This window comes from Saccharomyces kudriavzevii (genome assembly GCF_947243775.1).
Source record: "Saccharomyces kudriavzevii IFO 1802 strain IFO1802 genome assembly, chromosome: 14".
Lineage (NCBI taxonomy): Eukaryota > Fungi > Ascomycota > Saccharomycetes > Saccharomycetales > Saccharomycetaceae > Saccharomyces > Saccharomyces kudriavzevii.
Window position 1 is genome coordinate 430,008 of NC_079285.1, and position 18,353 is coordinate 448,360.

The 18,353-nt window shown below is 41.5% G+C and overlaps 8 protein-coding genes and 1 non-coding gene across 9 annotated transcripts; 5 read left to right on the forward strand and 4 right to left on the reverse strand.

Annotated features, from left to right (window-relative positions):
- Positions 1–48: 48 nt before the first annotated feature.
- Positions 49–1,908, reverse strand: LEU4 (2-isopropylmalate synthase LEU4; the record flags this gene model as incomplete). The annotated part of the gene is made up of 1 exon (XM_056230815.1): positions 49–1,908. One exon carries the CDS (start codon positions 1,906–1,908, stop codon positions 49–51), a length of 1,860 nt encoding a protein of 619 aa, XP_056084696.1.
- Positions 1,909–2,839: 931 nt separating this feature from the next.
- On the forward strand, positions 2,840–4,861 carry MET4 (Met4p; the record flags this gene model as incomplete). The annotated part of the gene is made up of 1 exon (XM_056230816.1): positions 2,840–4,861. The coding sequence occupies one exon, from the start codon at positions 2,840–2,842 to the stop codon at positions 4,859–4,861; it is 2,022 nt and encodes a 673-aa protein (XP_056084697.1).
- Positions 4,862–5,205: 344 nt separating this feature from the next.
- POL1 (DNA-directed DNA polymerase alpha catalytic subunit POL1) lies at positions 5,206–9,621 on the forward strand (the record flags this gene model as incomplete). The annotated part of the gene is made up of 1 exon (XM_056230817.1): positions 5,206–9,621. The coding sequence occupies one exon, from the start codon at positions 5,206–5,208 to the stop codon at positions 9,619–9,621; it is 4,416 nt and encodes a 1,471-aa protein (XP_056084698.1).
- A 507-nt stretch (positions 9,622–10,128) lies between these two features.
- On the forward strand, positions 10,129–12,270 carry AVT4 (Avt4p; the record flags this gene model as incomplete). The annotated part of the gene is made up of 1 exon (XM_056230818.1): positions 10,129–12,270. The coding sequence occupies one exon, from the start codon at positions 10,129–10,131 to the stop codon at positions 12,268–12,270; it is 2,142 nt and encodes a 713-aa protein (XP_056084699.1).
- A 445-nt stretch (positions 12,271–12,715) lies between these two features.
- MIC27 (Mic27p) lies at positions 12,716–13,426 on the forward strand (the record flags this gene model as incomplete). The annotated part of the gene is made up of 1 exon (XM_056230819.1): positions 12,716–13,426. The coding sequence occupies one exon, from the start codon at positions 12,716–12,718 to the stop codon at positions 13,424–13,426; it is 711 nt and encodes a 236-aa protein (XP_056084700.1).
- Positions 13,427–13,656: 230 nt separating this feature from the next.
- Positions 13,657–14,376, reverse strand: OCA1 (putative tyrosine protein phosphatase OCA1; the record flags this gene model as incomplete). The annotated part of the gene is made up of 1 exon (XM_056230820.1): positions 13,657–14,376. One exon carries the CDS (start codon positions 14,374–14,376, stop codon positions 13,657–13,659), a length of 720 nt encoding a protein of 239 aa, XP_056084701.1.
- Positions 14,377–14,693: 317 nt separating this feature from the next.
- On the reverse strand, positions 14,694–15,665 carry RAS2 (Ras family GTPase RAS2; the record flags this gene model as incomplete). Its single annotated transcript, XM_056230821.1, has 1 exon — positions 14,694–15,665. One exon carries the CDS (start codon positions 15,663–15,665, stop codon positions 14,694–14,696), a length of 972 nt encoding a protein of 323 aa, XP_056084702.1.
- A 710-nt stretch (positions 15,666–16,375) lies between these two features.
- On the reverse strand, positions 16,376–17,320 carry PHO23 (Pho23p; the record flags this gene model as incomplete). Its single annotated transcript, XM_056230822.1, has 1 exon — positions 16,376–17,320. The coding sequence occupies one exon, from the start codon at positions 17,318–17,320 to the stop codon at positions 16,376–16,378; it is 945 nt and encodes a 314-aa protein (XP_056084703.1).
- An 836-nt stretch (positions 17,321–18,156) lies between these two features.
- On the forward strand, positions 18,157–18,271 carry Skdi_14.trna5L. The gene is made up of 2 exons: positions 18,157–18,194; positions 18,228–18,271. It is a non-coding gene; the product is annotated as a tRNA-Leu (tRNA).
- Positions 18,272–18,353: the final 82 nt, after the last annotated feature.

Genomic DNA, 18,353 nt, shown 5'->3' on the forward strand with positions numbered 1-18,353 from the left:
GTATAGAGATAAATAGAAGCTAGTTGGTCTTGAAATAAAGAAAAGTTCTTATGCAGAGCCCGATGCTGCAGCGCTTTTACCTTCGGTATTAGCCAAAGCTGGAATGGATACATCGCCCGAGTGAATAATGTTGTTGATGGTGGCAAATATGGCCCTTACGGAAGAGTCACCGACGTCTTCAGAGACACCTACACCCCATTTGAAAGCCTTTTCGTTGTCTGTATTGCGTCTGTACGATAGATGGATGTAAGATGCGGCTTGAGTAGAAGAGCCAGACCCTAGAGAGTGCTCCGTGTAGTTTGCGACAGCAAATCTTACGTTCAACAGGTTGGATAGGGCATCGACCAAGGAGGAGATTGGACCGTTACCTGTACCTTCGATATCGACGATTTTGTCGCCCACCTTGACTTGGCCAGTGAAAACTCTACGTTCGGTACCGAATTTCTCCACATTGTAGTTGACTAAGCTAATAGCTTGGTACTGCTCGTCGTTATAATTGTAGGCTTCTTTGAACAACTTGGAAATTTCGTCTGATTTCAACTCTCTACCCAAGGAATCGGCATGGTCCTGAACGGCGCTGGAAAATTCGATTTGCATGTTTCTTGGGAGATCCAAACCTAGAGATCTTAGGATAACCCAAGCGGCACCACCCTTACCGGATTGGGAGTTGACTCTGATAACAGCTTCGTAGTCACGGCCGATATCCTTTGGATCCAATGGCAAGTATGGGATTCTCCATTGAGCATCACCTTGAGCGCGTTTCTTGTTCTGCAAGTTGAAACCCTTCTTGATGGCGTCTTGGTGAGAACCGGAGAAGGCACAAACGACCAAGTCACCACCGTATGGGGCTCTTTGCGAAACAGGAATCTTGTTACAACGTTCAACTACATCAAGGACGGAAGTCAAATCGGAGAAATCCAAGTTAGGGGGGACGCCATGGGTGTACATATTCATGGCCACGGTGACCAAATCAACATTACCTGTACGTTCACCGTTACCAAAAAGACAACCTTCTACACGATCAGCACCGGCAAGCATGCCTAATTCCGTGGCGGCGACACCGCAACCACGGTCGTTGTGGCAATGCGTGGAGATGCAGACCTTCTCACGCTCAGTGATGTGGGTAGAAAAATACTCAATCTGGTCGGCGTAAACGTTCGGAGAGGCAGCTTCCACGGTGGCAGGTAAGTTGAAGATGATTGGATTTTCCTCAGTGGGCTCCCAAGCTTTCTTAACAGCCTCGCAGATCTCCACGGCAAACTCTCCCGGAGTGTCGCTGAAACATTCTGGGGAAAATTCATAGGACCAACGAGTAGCTTGTTGTGAGGGATCGTCCTTAGTTAGCTTTTTAACCAATTTGGTGGCCTCAACGGCCTTGGAAATGGCTTCTTCTCTGGACATGTTGAACACGATTTCACGGAACATATCACTTGTTGCCAAGTAGGTATGGATCGTAGCTCTCTTAGCACCAGTCAAGGCTTCGACGGTTCTCTTGATCAGATGCTCTCTGGACTGGACAAGACATTGGACACTAACATCATCTGGTGCGTTTTCTACGGCGTACCTGGTGAAGTCGAAATCTGTCTGAGATGCAGATGGGAAAGAAACCTCGATTTCTTTGAATCCAATGTTGACCAGCTTGTGGAAGTATTCCTTCTTCTGCTCCACGGACATAGGGTCCGGTAGAGACTGGTTACCATCTCTTAAGTCCGTCGACAACCAACGGGGAGCTTTCGTGATCCGGTTGTCCGGCCATTTTCTATTAGATAGTTTTGGAGCGTTGAACGGCTTATACTTGGAAGAAGGATCCCTGAGCATATTTTTGTAAGCTAGCTTCACTGGAGGAATAACTCTTGAAGCCCTGGAAGCCGCATGCTCGGCAAGTGCGATAATACTCTGTTTAACCATGACTGTCCCTTGTCTTTTTGTAAGAAAGAAATTTACAGTAGACTTCTAGTGTAGAATCCTTTTTTTTTTTTACTTCTTCAAAATACCCTTTAAAGAAAGTAGGCCAGTTGGTAAAAGTAAGTTTCTTTTTACTGGTCGAGTTGTATAGTAACCAATTACTGCGAAGAGAGGGTGAGAGAGGCTGAACGTAGAAGAAAAAATCGAATCTACGCGATTACATAGCGCATGTCTCTTATGCGTCCATATATATATATATATATATATATATATATTTACATAAACGCACATACATGCACGCGCATAACAGTGACTGACTGTCAATAAACTGTTTTCCAGCCAGGTATGACACACACCTTTACTGGGGCCTCAGTTTTCTCGCGCGTTGGCAAGCGATGACTAACCCAGCTACTGCCACAAGGCCGGTCCCGCTCCAACGAAGTTTCTGGCCGTAGCAGCCGATGAATTAGGCCCCGGATGGAGTTTATTACCAAAAGCTGAATCGCTGGACATACGGATGCTTATATACGTCTTCGCTGTCGTTAATAAGTCGGGGGGGGTTCAGTTTCGACGTATCGGGGCTCTGCCGAGGTGTTATTTGCCATGGTCTCTTCCGTTTCTTATTCGGTCACGTGCTCTGGGAGCACCCGGCGCACGTGCTATTGTGCGTCATTGGGCCACACAAGGTATATTGCTTGAATTTTCATCTACCGTTCAACTTAAATCCACCCACTCTGGATGTTGGCTATGACAACATAAATCCTTGATTCTATACATTTGTGCCAGATAAAGCAGTCTGTTCGAACGCACATCATTCCATAAATCAGCACCTCACAACCATTTTCTTCTCTTTTCGCCGGTAGTGTTAACAGACCTTTGTCAAGAAAGCGCACTTTGGATAGCAACTGGTAGTCTTTTTTTTCAACTGTCAACGATGAAACAGGAGCACTCTCACGAAGACGACTCGTACACCGCCGAGTTCATAAATCTTTTTGGTAAGGACACCGCAACGCACGCTAGTAGCGACAACAACAACAACAGTGCTAACAATAATGGCATGGGAAGCGCCAACCCATTGGACCAGTTTGTAGCAACAGCGTCATCGTCATCCTCGCTGGCAGTCGGTGGCGCGAATAGGCGTCCCCTTGTAGGCGACGCCGCCGCCAGGGGTAGCGCCAACTTATATGACCATGCAGTCACGCCGGAGATACTTTTAGAACAGTTGGCCTACGTCGATAATTTCATACCATCGCTGGATAACGAGTTCTCCAACGTGGACTGGAACGTGAACACCACTCATAACGACATAAACAATAACGGCGCGAATACCTTCAGCAGTATAAACGCCAACCCTTTCGATTTAGATGAGCAACTGGCCATTGAACTGAGTGCCTTTGCCGATGATTCATTTATCTTCCCGGATGAGGAAAAACCCGGAAATAGTAATAACAACAGCAACAATGGTAATAATGACAATAACGGTGATGACGTGTTGCATGAAGACCTTCCAAACAATAATAGGCAGAGAAATCCTCATTTTCTGACTCAAAGAAGAAACACCTTTCTGACTTCTCAATACGATCAATCGAAATCCCGGTTCTCCTCTAGGAATAGAGGAAATGACAATGATGATGGTGACACAAATGACTTTGAAAACAACGAAAACAGCAACCACAATTTCGAACCGAATCTCATGGCGAGTCCCCCCCACTTTCCTGTAAGCACGGACAACATGATATCAATGGACCACGGCGCCTTCACAAATGTTGATATCACGTCGAATGAGAATAACACTGCCAGCAACAATGATGTGGATGCGCTATCGCATTTACTTCGCCGAACGACTCATACTCCCAGTCGCTCTTCTCCCTTGAGCAACGTTACTTCCGCGCAGAACACCTTCCAACAACAGCATCAACAACAATCAAACAACCAAGGCAATCATAGTAATGATAACAGTGGCTCAAGTAAGGCCCCCAATATTACCATACCTGACTACTCCATCATTCCGACATCTGTTCTGGTGACACTGTTGCCGAGAGTCAATATTCCGAAGGGCGCATATAACTCTTTAACCGCTGCAGGATTCGACAATGACCAAATCGACGCTATTGCCGCGATAATGGCTTATCACCATCAAAAAAAAACGAGGGACAGTAACAAGAATAGTAATGGCAACAGTAGTGCCAGCCAAGAGGCACCAATTCTGAAAAACATCAATGAACTCTTAAATGTCCTGATACCTAGCGGGATGGCCGTACCATCTGCCTCATCCACGTCGTCTTCGTCATTAAATGAGCACGGCGTGGTGGCTGAGGTCTCGTTTCTTAGCTCTATTTTGGAACTGGGCGCGAACCATCCCAAAAGTAATAATATTCACAATGAACGACAACCTCCACGAAAAGATCATGAAAACTCAAGGGAGGGGAACATTAAAAATGACAATAACAATGTTAAAGGCTCTCACACTATCTCTAAATCAAGTACAACTCGAGGCAATGAAATCGTCAAGATACGATCTGAACCGACTTTAAGCGCAAGATCCTCCATTGACAAGGAAAACACTTTGAAAAGGTCTCATTCCGGTGGTTTGAGAGAAAAAGAGTTTCCCGTCGATTGCAAATACTCCGACGATGATGAAGATGAATACGATGGCGCAGATCTACACGATCAGAAGAAGAAGCACCTGATTAAGAAAGAGCTTGAGGATGACGATGAAGATTTATTAATACAATCCAAAAAATCTCATCAAAGGAAAAAACTAAAGGAAAAGGAATTAGAATCATCAATACATGAACTAACTGAAATTGCAGCATCTTTACAGAAGCGGATACACACATTAGAGACTGAAAACAAGCTGTTGAAAAATCTTGTACTAAGTAGTGGTGAAACCGAAGGTATTAAGAAAGCAGAAAGCTTGAAGAAGCGAATCTTAGAAAAGGTTCAGAAAGAATAAAAAAACAACTCCTGACGCTGAATTGTATACATAGACACAAATGGATCTTTAATTTAAAAATATAACTAGTTTTTCTTTTTTTTCATTTCCTTACATGTCCATTATTCTCACTCATCGCGCAATTTTCAAAACGCGTAAAAAACTTGATAATCTCCAACTCAAACGCGTCGGGCGCATTAACAGATAATGAACTAAGCTTCTTTCCTCAAAGCAGAATATATATATATATCATGTGCACAAGGTTCACAAAGGGCACATATCAATCCAAATTCACGACATAGTACTTTCATAATCTTTACGATTTGATACTCAATAAGAAGACGTAAAATACGTAAGAAAAAACTATGTCTTCCAAAAGCGAAAAATTAGAGAAGCTGAGGAGACTACAAGCTGCTAGAAACGGCACAACCGCTGGCGATTATGAGGATGACGAGGCAGATGGTAATAGGTTATACGACGAGGTGGATGAGAAAGAGTATAGGGCCAGGAAACGCCAGGAATTACTGCATGACGATTTTGTTGTGGACGACGATGGGTTAGGTTACGTGGACCGTGGTGTCGAAGAAGATTGGAGGGAAGCTGGCGACAACTACAGTGATGAAGACAATGAAAACATAGATAATATTGATGGCAAAGATGCTAAAAGGAAGAAAGCCGCAAAAAGGGAGAAGGACCATCCGATTACGGATATGCTACGAACTCAGCATTCCAAGTCGACACTACTGGCACATGTTAAGCAATCCCAAAAGAAAAGTATCCCCATTGACAATTTTGATGATATTCTCGGTGAATTTGAATCCGGTGAAGTAGAGAAACCCAAGATTTTATTCCCTTCCAAATTAAATACAATTTTGAACTCTTCACCTTCTCATGAGTCAAAATCCTCAGTAAAAAGAAGTAATAGAAATGACGACCAAAACCCTGGTACCAGTATTTCTAAAAAGGTCAAGATTGACCCAGATTCAAGTACTGATAAGTATTTAGAAATTGACTCTTCACCATTAAAATCACAAAGCAGGAAGCAACGCTACGCAAATGACGTAGAGGATTTATTGGATGACGTGGAAAACTCGCCCGTAATGACTTGTAAAAAAGAGAAACCAATTGAAGATTCATTGGTTGAAAATCCACCATCTACTCAAAGTTTGGCTAATGATGATGATGATGATGATAGTGACGATGATGTTATACTGAAAAGAAGAACTATGAGAAGTGTAACAGCAACTAGGCGTGTTAACATAGATTCTAGAAGTAACCCTCCAACCTCACCATTTGTTACAGCACCGGGAACACCAGTCGGTATTAGAGCGCCTACTCCAAGTAAATCATCACGATTCGACACAGATACTAACACACTCACTGTCAGTGTCAAGAAGGAGGATGTAATTGATTCAGAAACAGATACTTTTCAAATGTTTTGGCTAGATTTCTGTGAAGTCAATAACACTTTGATTTTATTTGGCAAGGTGAAAACCAAGGATGATAGATGTGTGTCGGCCATGGTTCAGATTAATGGTTTATGTAGGGAGCTATTTTTTCTTCCAAGAAAGGGTAAAACACCAGCTGATATACACGAGGAAATCATTCCTTTATTGATGGATAAATATGGGTTAGATAATATCCGTGCCAAACCTCAAAAAATGAAATATCCCTTTGAGCTTCCCGACATCCCATCTGAAAGTGATTATCTAAAGGTTCTGCTTCCATACCAGACACCAAAGTCTGCTCGAGACACCATTCCATCAGATTTATCGAGTGGTACCTTTTGTCATGTCTTTGGAGGGAATACCAATATTTTCGAAAGTTTCGTCATTCAAAATAAGATTATGGGACCATGTTGGCTAGAAATAAAGGGAGCAGATTTCAATTCAATTCGTAATGCTTCTCATTGTGCGATTGAAGTTTCTGTAGATAAATCCCAGAACATTAACCCTGTTTCAGCGAAGACAATGCCGGATCTGAGATGTCTTTCTTTATCAATTCAGACATTGATGAATCCAAGAGAAAATAAACAAGAAATTGTCTCGATAACTTTGTCGTCCTATAGAAATATCTCTTTAGATTCACCCATTCCTGAAAACATCAAACCAGACGACGTCTGTACTTTAGTGAGGCCGCCTCAATTAACAAGTTTTCCGTTGGGTTTAGCTGCATTAGCAAAACAGAAGCTACCTGGTCGGGTCAGACTATTCAACAACGAAAAGGCTATGCTATCTTGTTTCTGTGCTATGCTAAAAATAGAAGATCCCGATGTTATCATAGGTCACCGTTTGCAAAGCGTCTATCTAGATGTTTTGACTCATAGAATGCATGATCTCAACATTCCAACATTCAGTTCTATTGGCCGTCGTCTAAGAAGAACCTGGCCTGAAAAATTCGGTAGAGGTAATTCGAACATGAACCACTTTTTCATTAGCGATATATGTTCTGGTAGGTTAATATGTGATATTGCCAACGAAATGGGTCAGTCATTGACCCCTAAATGTCAAAGTTGGGATCTTTCGGAAATGTATCAAGTGACATGTGAAAAGGAGCACAAGTCGTTGGACATAGATTATCAAAATCCACAATATCAAAATGATGTAAATAGCATGACCATGGCTTTACAGGAAAACATTACAAATTGTATGATTTCTGCAGAAGTATCTTATAGAATCCAATTATTATCATTGACCAAACAGCTGACGAACTTAGCCGGTAATGCATGGGCTCAAACTTTAGGTGGTACAAGAGCCGGTAGAAACGAGTATATTCTATTGCACGAATTTTCCAGAAACGGTTTTATTGTTCCTGACAAAGAAAGCAGCAGGAATAGAGCTCAAAGACAAAAGCAAAATGACGAAAATTCAGACGTACCAATCAATTCGAAGAAGGCAAAATATCAAGGTGGTCTGGTTTTTGAGCCTGAGAAAGGGCTTCATAAGAATTATGTCTTAGTGATGGATTTCAACTCTTTGTATCCATCTATCATTCAGGAATTTAATATTTGTTTTACCACTGTAGATAGAAATAAAGAGGATATTGATGAATTACCAAATGTACCTCACGCAGAGATAGGCCAAGGTGTTTTGCCAAGGTTACTAGCCAATTTAGTTGATCGTCGACGTGAAGTTAAAAAGGTGATGAAAAGTGAGACTGATCCCCACAAACGAGTCCAATGCGACATTCGTCAACAGGCGCTTAAGCTGACTGCTAATTCTATGTATGGTTGCTTGGGTTATGTAAACAGTAGGTTTTACGCCAAGCCCCTTGCCATGTTGGTCACCAATAAGGGTCGTGAGATTTTAATGAATACAAGACAATTAGCTGAGAGTATGAATCTCCTAGTTGTATATGGTGACACAGACTCTGTTATGATAGATACTGGTTGTGATAATTATGCGGATGCGATCAAGATTGGTTTGGGGTTCAAAAAGTTAGTAAACGAGCGTTATAGACTGTTAGAAATTGACATTGACAATGTTTTCAAGAAATTACTTTTACATTCCAAGAAAAAGTATGCTGCTTTGACTGTAAATTTGGACAAGAATGGCAATGAAACTACTGTTCTGGAAGTTAAGGGTTTGGATATGAAACGTCGTGAATTTTGTCCACTTTCGCGAGATGTTTCTGTACACGTTTTAAACACCATTCTGTCCGATAAGGACCCAGAAGAGGCACTACAAGAAGTGTACGATTACTTAGAGGACATCAGAACTAAGGTGGAAGCCAACAGTATAAGAATCGATAAGTATAAAATCAATATGAAGCTCTCAAAGGATCCTAAGGCTTATCCAGGTGGTAAGAGCATGCCTGCAGTTCAAGTAGCTTTAAGGATGCGTAGAGCAGGTAGAGTGGTTAAAGCTGGCTCCGTCATCACATTTGTCATTACCAAGCAAGACGAAACAGATAATGATGAAAACACGCCGGCTCTTTCTGTTGCTGAACGTGCTTATGCACTTAATGAAGTTATGATTAAGGGTAATAATTTAAAACCCGATCCACAATATTATCTTGATAAACAGATATTTGCTCCGGTGGAAAGACTACTTGAAAGAATTGACAGTTTTAACGTAGTGCGTTTAAGCGAGGCACTTGGTTTGGACAGTAGGAAGTACTTCAGAAGAGAGGGCGTTAATACAAATGGGGAAGACATTAATAACCTGCAACCCTTGGAAACCACAATAACAGATGTTGAAAGATTCAAGGACACTGTAATACTAGAACTAACTTGCCCATCATGTGACAGACGGTTTCCATTCGGTGGCATTGTATCCTCAAACCATTATCGAATGGCCTATAATGGTATCCAATGCAAGCATTGTGAGCAGTCTTTCACCCTCCTTCAATTGACAAGTCAGATAGAGCACTGTATAAGATCACACATTTCCCTCTATTACGCTGGATGGTTAAAATGTGATGACAGTACATGCAGTATTGTCACTAGACAACTTTCCGTTTTCGGTAAGCGTTGCTTAAACGAAGGCTGCACGGGTGTCATGAGATACAAATATACTGACAAGCAATTGTACAATCAACTTTTGTATTTCGATTCTTTGTTCGATTGTGAGAAAAATAAAAAACAAGAAATGAAGCCCATATATCTTCCAGATGATCTCGACCATCCTAAGGAACAGCTGACGGAATCATCAATAAAAGCCCTGACGGAGCAAAACAGAGAATTATTGGAAACCAGCCGTGACGTCGTTCAAAAATATTTAAACGATTGTGGGCGTCGTTACGTTGATATGGGTAGCATATTTGATTTCATGCTAAACTAGATTCATTATATTTGCATTTGTTGTATAACTTCCCTATCAACTTACATAATCTTAGAAGAATGTAATTATTATATTTATATAACTGGAGGATTAATTTACTGGCATCGAGAATGTCATTAAGAGATTTTCACTACAGAATCGCGGGAATGTTATTGAAAGATTTTTTTCGGCTCTAGTAGTCATTTTTCCTTTATTCTCTTCAATAAACCCATACCTTAAGTTTTACGCTATCAGTAAGATCGGATAAGCGAATAGCTTCATTAATAAGAAGTGCTTCAATCTTGCGGTCTTAGCCGTGAACTTTTCTGATAAAAATAGTACCTACCATAAAGTCCAACATTAACTCCTTTGGTTTGCTTCTGCATTATAAGCAGCATAAATTTTTTGGCCACCTCATTCTCTAGGTTCAAGGGCACTCATCATTCTTCGTCTAAAACGCACACACACACGCACAAACTTAATTCATAATCTGGAATTGATAAAACAGCATCCTGCAATACATCATCAATGATCAACAAGAATGGAGATGGTGAGCACCTTGGAGTCAGGAGAAATGGAAATTTAAGGCATCCTTCCAATAATATGAAAATTCCCAGAAGGACTCAATCAACAGTTCTCAATTCAAATCCATTCTCTAGTAGAAAATATTCAGTGTCAACTCTAACACCAAAAGACATATGTCGAAGCGTTGATTCTAGGGTATTCGTAGATATAGCGTCGCCTAATTTTCAGACTCTCGAGGATCCTCACAGAGACGAAATCATAAATAGTGTACGACTCAACTATCTGAACAGTAGTAAAAGGAATTCTGTTTCTCATGGACATGAATTAAGTTCCAGGATTGATCGGACCAAGAACTCTTCTGCAAGTACCATAACCGCTGCAAATGCAGGTAGTGATGACGATGACTCCAATTTGAATAGCGCTGGTGGCGACATTACACATGATATTTACAAAATGGTTAAAGCGGAAAATCCTAAGCGGTTGAGACGCCCTCATTCCATGGAAGACGTAAATTCTAAAATTGAGCATCACACCAAACTTTCATCAGCAAGCGGCTTAAATGTTCCTGGTGGCTTTAGAAGAGAATTTATCGTGAACAAAAAGAGGCAGGAACATCAATTAAATGATTCCGCTAGCTCAGATATGAATTCACGTGAAAGTGATTCGATTAACCAGCCATCTTCTTCTTCTAACCAAGATATTGATAAGGTCCCCTTTCTTACAAGAAATTTCTTGGAATTTTTATACGTGTTTGGGCATTTTGCTGGTGAGTCCTTTGAGGATGATTTTATTCCTGACAGCTCAAACATGATGATACAGGGAGAAGATGAGAGAAGTGCACTACTTTCTCGACCTGATCATATGAAGGTCCTTCCCTCAGCCAAAGGTACGACTTCGACAAGAAAAGTTTTCTTGATATTGCTCAAGTCCTTCATCGGTACCGGTGTGTTATTTTTGCCCAATGCCTTTCACAATGGTGGCTTGTTTTTCTCAGTGAGCATGCTGGCTTTTTTCGGAGTTTATTCATACTGGTGTTATTACATATTGGTACAGGCCAAGTCTTCGTGCGGTGTATCCTCTTTTGGTGATATTGGCTTAAAGTTGTATGGGCCTTGGATGAGGATCATAATTCTTTTTTCCCTAGTGATAACTCAAGTTGGGTTTTCTGGGGCCTACATGATCTTTACCGCGAAAAATTTACAGGCCTTCCTTGATAACGTATTTCATGTGGGTGTTCTTCCTTTGTCCTACTTGATGGTATTTCAAACGATTGTTTTCATTCCGCTTTCGTTTATCAGAAACATATCGAAATTATCACTACCATCTTTGTTGGCAAATTTCTTCATTATGGCCGGTTTAGTCATTGTCATCATCTTCACAGCCAAAAGGTTGTTTTTTGATTTGAAGGCGACTCCAGCAGCGGGGGTCATATACGGTTTGAATACAGATCGTTGGACGCTCTTTATCGGAACTGCTATCTTTGCATTCGAGGGGATTGGACTAATTATTCCTGTTCAGGACTCTATGAGGAACCCTGAAAAATTTCCCCTAGTACTTGGCCTTGTTATTCTCACGGCAACGTTACTTTTCATTTCCATAGCTACTTTGGGATATTTGGCTTACGGTTCGAGTGTTCGAACTGTTATTCTCCTGAATTTGCCCCAAAGTAACATATTCGTCAATTTGATTCAACTATTCTATTCTATTGCTATCATGTTGTCTACACCTTTACAATTATTTCCAGCTATTAAGATCATTGAGAATAAATTTTTTCCCAAATTCACCAAAATATATGTCAAGCACAATGATTTAACAACAAGAGTAGAATTACGTCCCAACTCAGGAAAGTTAAACTGGAAGATAAAATGGTTAAAGAATTTCATACGTTCAATCATAGTGATCATCGTTGTAGCCATTGCTTATTTTGGGTCCGATAATTTAGATAAGTTTGTGTCGGTCATAGGTTCTCTTGCCTGTATTCCATTGGTATATATATACCCATCAATGTTGCATTTACGAGGCAATAGTCTTCCAGAGACTAAAGGAGAATTTTGGAGATTTAAGCCAGTGTTGGATAGCATTTTAATTTTCTTCGGCATAGCAAGCATGCTTTATACATCCTATCAAAGCATTTTCGGTGTTTAAACGATATATGTTTTCACTTCCATGTTTGAGGATCAAAGAACTTTATTTCGCTATGTGAAGACAAATTTGGAAGCACTTTCTTCTCTAATTTTGCTTAGAAAAGAACCACTAACTCATAATATTATTTATACAAGATTAGATAACGCATATATACCTTAAAAAGCATCACCCTCGGGTTACACATACCATTTAATATACTGATTGGGGACGCTTTGCACGTCGGTGCGCATATTTTACAGCATTTTTCAACGCTTATGTAGCCAGTTTTTTTTAACCTGCGAATGAGCTTGATCCGATTATTCCGCTAAATGCCCGGAAAACGTTTAGCAACTTTTGATTTTAATCAAGGAGTGCACGTTGATTACATCAAAGGTTGAATTGCCTGATTGAACTAAGTAACGGAAAGCTAAAACTCATCGCAGTGTTTACCGAAATAACTTCCAAAATGGTAAATTTTTATGATGATGCTAATGAATCCTCAAATTCGGGGAACGATGAAGTTCCCCTAATACCCATTGTGCTTCAAAATTCATCAGAACTGTTAGTCAGAACCATATCTACGGGAAATGAAATCATTGAATCGGTACATTTGACCAAGTGGTTTCAGAAATACAGAACTGGAGTTGCAAGTCAACTCAGTTGTTATGAGAAAAAATGGAAGACAAGAACGGCCAATTTTAGACTCCACGTTCAACATATTATCAACTATTCGAGCAGAAACATTTTCAATAATGATTTTGAAAATAAGCACACTGTGGTTCCAGGTTCGTTGATAGCACTGGGTGCCTTTTTTGCTGGAAGCATAGCGGTGAACAGATCTAATTGGGGAGCTAAGAGAATGATATTTAGTCATAACTCCAGTATCCTCGAGAAACTATGTACGTCAATACCATCGAGGATATTTTTACCGTGGGTGTTGGCTGCCGCAACGTTCAAGTACTGGGCCCCCCAAACATCTCAGAATCTAGTTAGTGCCACGGAAAACGATTTACTACCAAGACATTTCGTGAAATCATATCATGACACTTGGAAACGCATTTACAAGGAGGGGTACGTCGCAAAAAAGAATGACTTGAAAAGTCAGATTGATCAAACTTTACAGAAAAATATTAGATATGCAAGGGAACAATTTTATGAAAAGTTGGGACAAGCATGATATCAAGTGCATGTTTTCTGTCCACAATCATGTCCATAGTACATATATCCATACATACGTCGGATAATTAATATTCTATAAAATTACCCATCAAAAACAATTCTTATCAAATGCGAATTGTGGAGGATAATATGGCAAATAGGCCATGCAGATCGAAACTTGATATTGGAAAAGACGGCGATGGGCCTTTTTTTCCTGCCTTATTCAATTTCTTTTGTGTTTCCTTACGATTACTCTAGGGCTGTCAGCAACCAACTTGGGGCTTTATTCTTGTCTATTTTCACTAGCTTGGTGTCAAAGGCTTCTATAAGTAGTTCTACAAGAATCCTGCCACCTCTACTCCCGGTAAAGCGTCTATACTCTTCGGATACACTAGCTAAATTCCAACCCATGATTCTTCTTAGACATCCAATGACCGTCCCAGTCCTATGTCTTCCCATACCGCAACATACTAACAGGGGATAGTTCTCCTGGGTAACAATGGTCTGCAGTACATTGATGATGGAATGTTCTGTAAGACCGTCCCATGGGTTATCATCTTCACCGGCATCCGGATTTATGGCAGCGAATTGTAAATTTATTTTGTTAGTATCACAAAACTCTAAAAGGGTATCTTGAGGTTCTTCGTTGGACAGCCATATTATTGTTTTTAATTTCAAATTTAGTAAAAAGGGGAAATTTACAGGTGAAGGCTGACCAGATCTGTAAAGATATCTTTCAACAGGACAAAAATTCAAGGGCGGTACAATGCGCTCTTGTGGGGCGTGTGAAACTAAGACTTTCTCACGGCCAGATTCTGTTTCCTCATTGATGTATATATGATCATCATCATCATCATCCTCTTCTTCTTCGTCTTCTTCTTCTACTTCTTCAGGTATTGATAGGTTTTCCTCTGCCAGATAAGACTCATTATCTGGAACGTTCTCGTATTCCGTAATCTTAGATGTCATTGTATGAGAAGGAAAGTTTGATGTCATGAGTGAAGTGTCTCTATTCTGGAGAACATGTAAGTGATGGATTCTCTGTAGCGGTCAATTCATGTCAGGTCTGAGTCTTTATAAAGATGCTATTGATTTTCTTACCCGGCAGCTAACATTGTGAGCAAACCCTCCCTGTATTATTAAATTATAATGGCAAGCCTCTAAAAGCGAATAAAAAATTCTTTATTTCTACCATTTACCCTTATATACATTTATAAAATGTGTGCACTCATTCAACTTTTTATAGGCTTTTTGTTTTGTAGTGTTTCTGGTGTTTTTTTTCCTTATTAACTTATAATACAACAGCCGCCTGATCCGTCCTTCGAGGTTTCACTGGCGTTGCCACTGGATGCAGTTTGCTGTTTTCTGGCTTGCTTGGCATTGGAGCCTTGACCTGCCTTATTGTTCTTATTAACATGACTGTTAATCGTGTTAGCATTTTGAGCGTTAGCTTGAACGGCTTGGCCCTCCGCGGAAATGTCCATATCGGCACGGTCGATTTGTGTTCTACCATTTATTGCCTGGTTGCCCGCCAACCCTGCCTTAGCCTCTATGCTTGCGTTATTGGCGTTTGTAGCAACCATGGTGTTGTTGAAGTTCTTGCCGTTAGCGGCGTTACTCGCCTTCCTGTGACCGCCACTATTTCTGGGCACGGAATTGGCACCGCCGCCTTGAGTATCTTGAGGATTTTGCTTGGAGTCGCCATTTTCTGTCAAAGTCTTGTTGTACTTGCCGCCCTCGTCTCTGACCAAACGAGCTAGCGTGTAGAAGGCCTCCTCGACGTTGATTGCTTGCTTCGCGGAGGTCTCCAAGAACGGTGCGTTCATTTGCTTCGCCATGTTCAACCCGTCCTGGTAGGAGACTTGCTTCTCATTTTCTAGATCGGACTTGTTACCCACAACAACAATTGGCACGTAGTCCGTGTCCTTGACTCTCAATATCTGCTGGTAGTAAGTCATGAGCTCGTCAAGGGACGACTTGGATGTTATGGAGTAAACCAGTAGGAACCCTTCACCGTTGCGCATGTATTGTTCTCTCATGGCGGAATACTCTTCTTGCCCGGCGGTGTCCAAGATGTCCAATATGGACACTTCATCGTCAATGACCACTTGCTTCCTGTATGAGTCCTCAATCGTAGGATCGTATTCATCCACGAAATGTGATTGAGTCAACTGTATGGTCAATGCAGATTTACCAACCCCACCACCACCAACGACGACTAGTTTGTATTCTCTCATGTTCGACTTGTTCAATGGCATTTTCTGGTTCTTGCTCTGAGATTTCACGCGTATATTTTTACTCAAACAAGCTTTCTTCTGCTTGATAAATATATTGCAAAAAAAAACTAGATAAAGAGTGAAAGAATAAAATTGGAAAAAACAGAAACCAAATTGCGTGCGCTTAAAGAAAGTTGGCGATGGTGACGATAAGGAAGACAACAGGCAAAGTTTTACAAATTGAGGTACTATAAATGGTTACAAAGATTTTTGATAAATGAGTTGCCGGTGCAAAGCTTGTTTCGCATTTTCCCAGATCCCCTTATTCCGGCTTTATTTTTTGCCTTTGCTGTCATGGCCCGTTCATTCCTGCCGACCTGCCTAGCTTTCTCTTCGTGGACACCACGCTCTAGGCAGAGATATGGCGCGGGGGGCGGGGCCAGGGGCAAAGGGGCCCGCAAGGAACCTCCAAGGGGCGAGGCAAGCAGTGGTGGGTCTATAAGGTTCGAAGCTATTAGCCACTCCACGCATCAGACGGCGTTTAGAGGGCAGATTTCCGAGCGTACCACGTAGTGACAGGTGATTTCATTAGGATGCACTGCACCTGGCGCCAGCATTAGTTCGTTTGCACAGGACCCGTGGGGTCTGTTTCCTGCAGTTTCGTCGGAATGGCCATGTCCGGTAAACATAAAGGGTATATATTCGTATTAGTACATATGTCGATACAAAATGTGGGGACGCCTGTGGCAGTATCATAGCTTTTTTTTACAATCGTCGCAGTACCATTTGCCCTTGGGGAGCGTCTCGAGTCCGATGCACGGCAAGTGGAACCACTCTAGCTCGCAGTCTGCTCCATCACAGCCCACCATCTCGCCGTACGCTACTTGGTTGCAATAGCAGTATAGCGGTTCACCATAGTCGTTCGTCTTTGGTCTCGATATCCTGCTGCTGTTGCTGTTGACGGCAGCGGTGGTCCTGACGGTGGCTAATGGAACGGATGTAGTGGCAACTCTCCTCTTGCGTTTTTTGGTCTCTGTTTCCGTGACATTGGTGTTGGCGTTGGCAGCGCTGGTTCTTTTCCTTGAGTTGGCGTTGTTGGTAGTGTAGTCCTGGCTCTCCGGTCTGCCCGCCGCGTAGTTGGCATCGTTCTTCAAATCATCTTGTGGTTGTGCATTGGCCGAGTAATGCTCACCCTGTCTCCTGTTGGCAGCCATGGCCTCCCTTCTCGATTCGCTTTTAAGTGCCTGCGATGATTTGCTGTTTGATTTCGTTTCTATCTTTTCCATTAGTTCATGATGCAGGTGCATTGCCGGATGGTTGTCCACGCCCAATCTTAGACCCTTGGGTATTTCTGTATTCTTAATGGCGACTTCATATGCCAATTCTAATCGGGACGTTAGCCTATCTAGGTTATCCAACATAATCGACGACACGTGCATCTTTTCCTCTAACGACGGCATCAGTTCTTCATAGATCTTGTTGATGGTATTGAGGAGCCCCACCTGTGTTTGGTGATCTTTATCGAAATCCTTCTTCAAAAACTTGTCTATTCTTTCGTTCAAGTTGGGCATAGAATGCACGCATTTCGCATCTATTTCATGTAATAAGGTTAAATACCTCGACGTGGCTAGTGGGAATTCCTCCAGCACATCAGTTATGTCGTTCAGTCCGGGGAAAAGGTTCGCTGGTGAACTCATTTGTATGTACTTCCGATGATGCAGGTAGTGGCTATTTTTTGATATTGCAGGGCTATGAAGTTTCCTTCGTCCGACGTCGTTTGGTAGTAAATGTCTAGTTCGCTTCTTTAGACTCTTTTTTCTTTACTTCTCTATCTCTTTCTTCTTTGTATACACCTCTTTCCCATACACTAATTTTTTGAAGGGCATTTTTACCTTTCTCTCTTCGGAAATCGTAAAGAAAATGTAAACTATAATCGTTATTATTGCAGAATCAAATTCTTCAAAGATACGGAAGAAAAAAGAAAAGCCTGTCTGAGAATTCGATATGCCCTCGGTATCAGGAAATTGCCTTCTTATGATTCTGTCAGCTCAGACAAACTCCTGATGAGACCTCTATTGGAGGACCTCATCAGTAGACGGCTGGAACAGGTATCACGCAATGTGAATGCAGGGCCGGGGTAAGGCAGATAATGACATCTAAAAATGCCTAGACAAGGTTTCGGAATCCCGCATGGTCATGCGGAGCCAGCTGATTTCCCAAGTAATTCTGCAGATTAATTTGGATCAGCCTTTTACACAGGTCAAATTTCTTACTCAGAAATAAAACAAAAATTTTCCGTTTATCTAACATGCAACTGCCTTCAGTGGATGGGCTTAGCGCCGTTCCCAAAAACTCTTTTTATTTAACTAGGCGGAGGGATTTATCAAAGCTATTAAGAGTATCTATTTTGCCCTATATCATATATCTCGTCTGGCTACTCCTACAAACGCCACTAATCGACTAAGTTATCAGTATTCCTATATTCACTACCATTTATAAGATGCTATTGGGAAGAGTTATTCCAACAATAAGTGGTTGTTTGGCCGAGCGGTCTAAGGCGCCTGATTCAAGAAAACCTCTTGACCACAGTTAACTGTGGGAATACTCAGGTATCGTAAGATGCAAGAGTTCGAATCTCTTAGCAACCATTATTTTTTTCAGTTTTGACTTACTTGATAAGTTTGCAAGGAATTAGCAGTAGACGCAATCAATAAAATGTTAAAACACCAA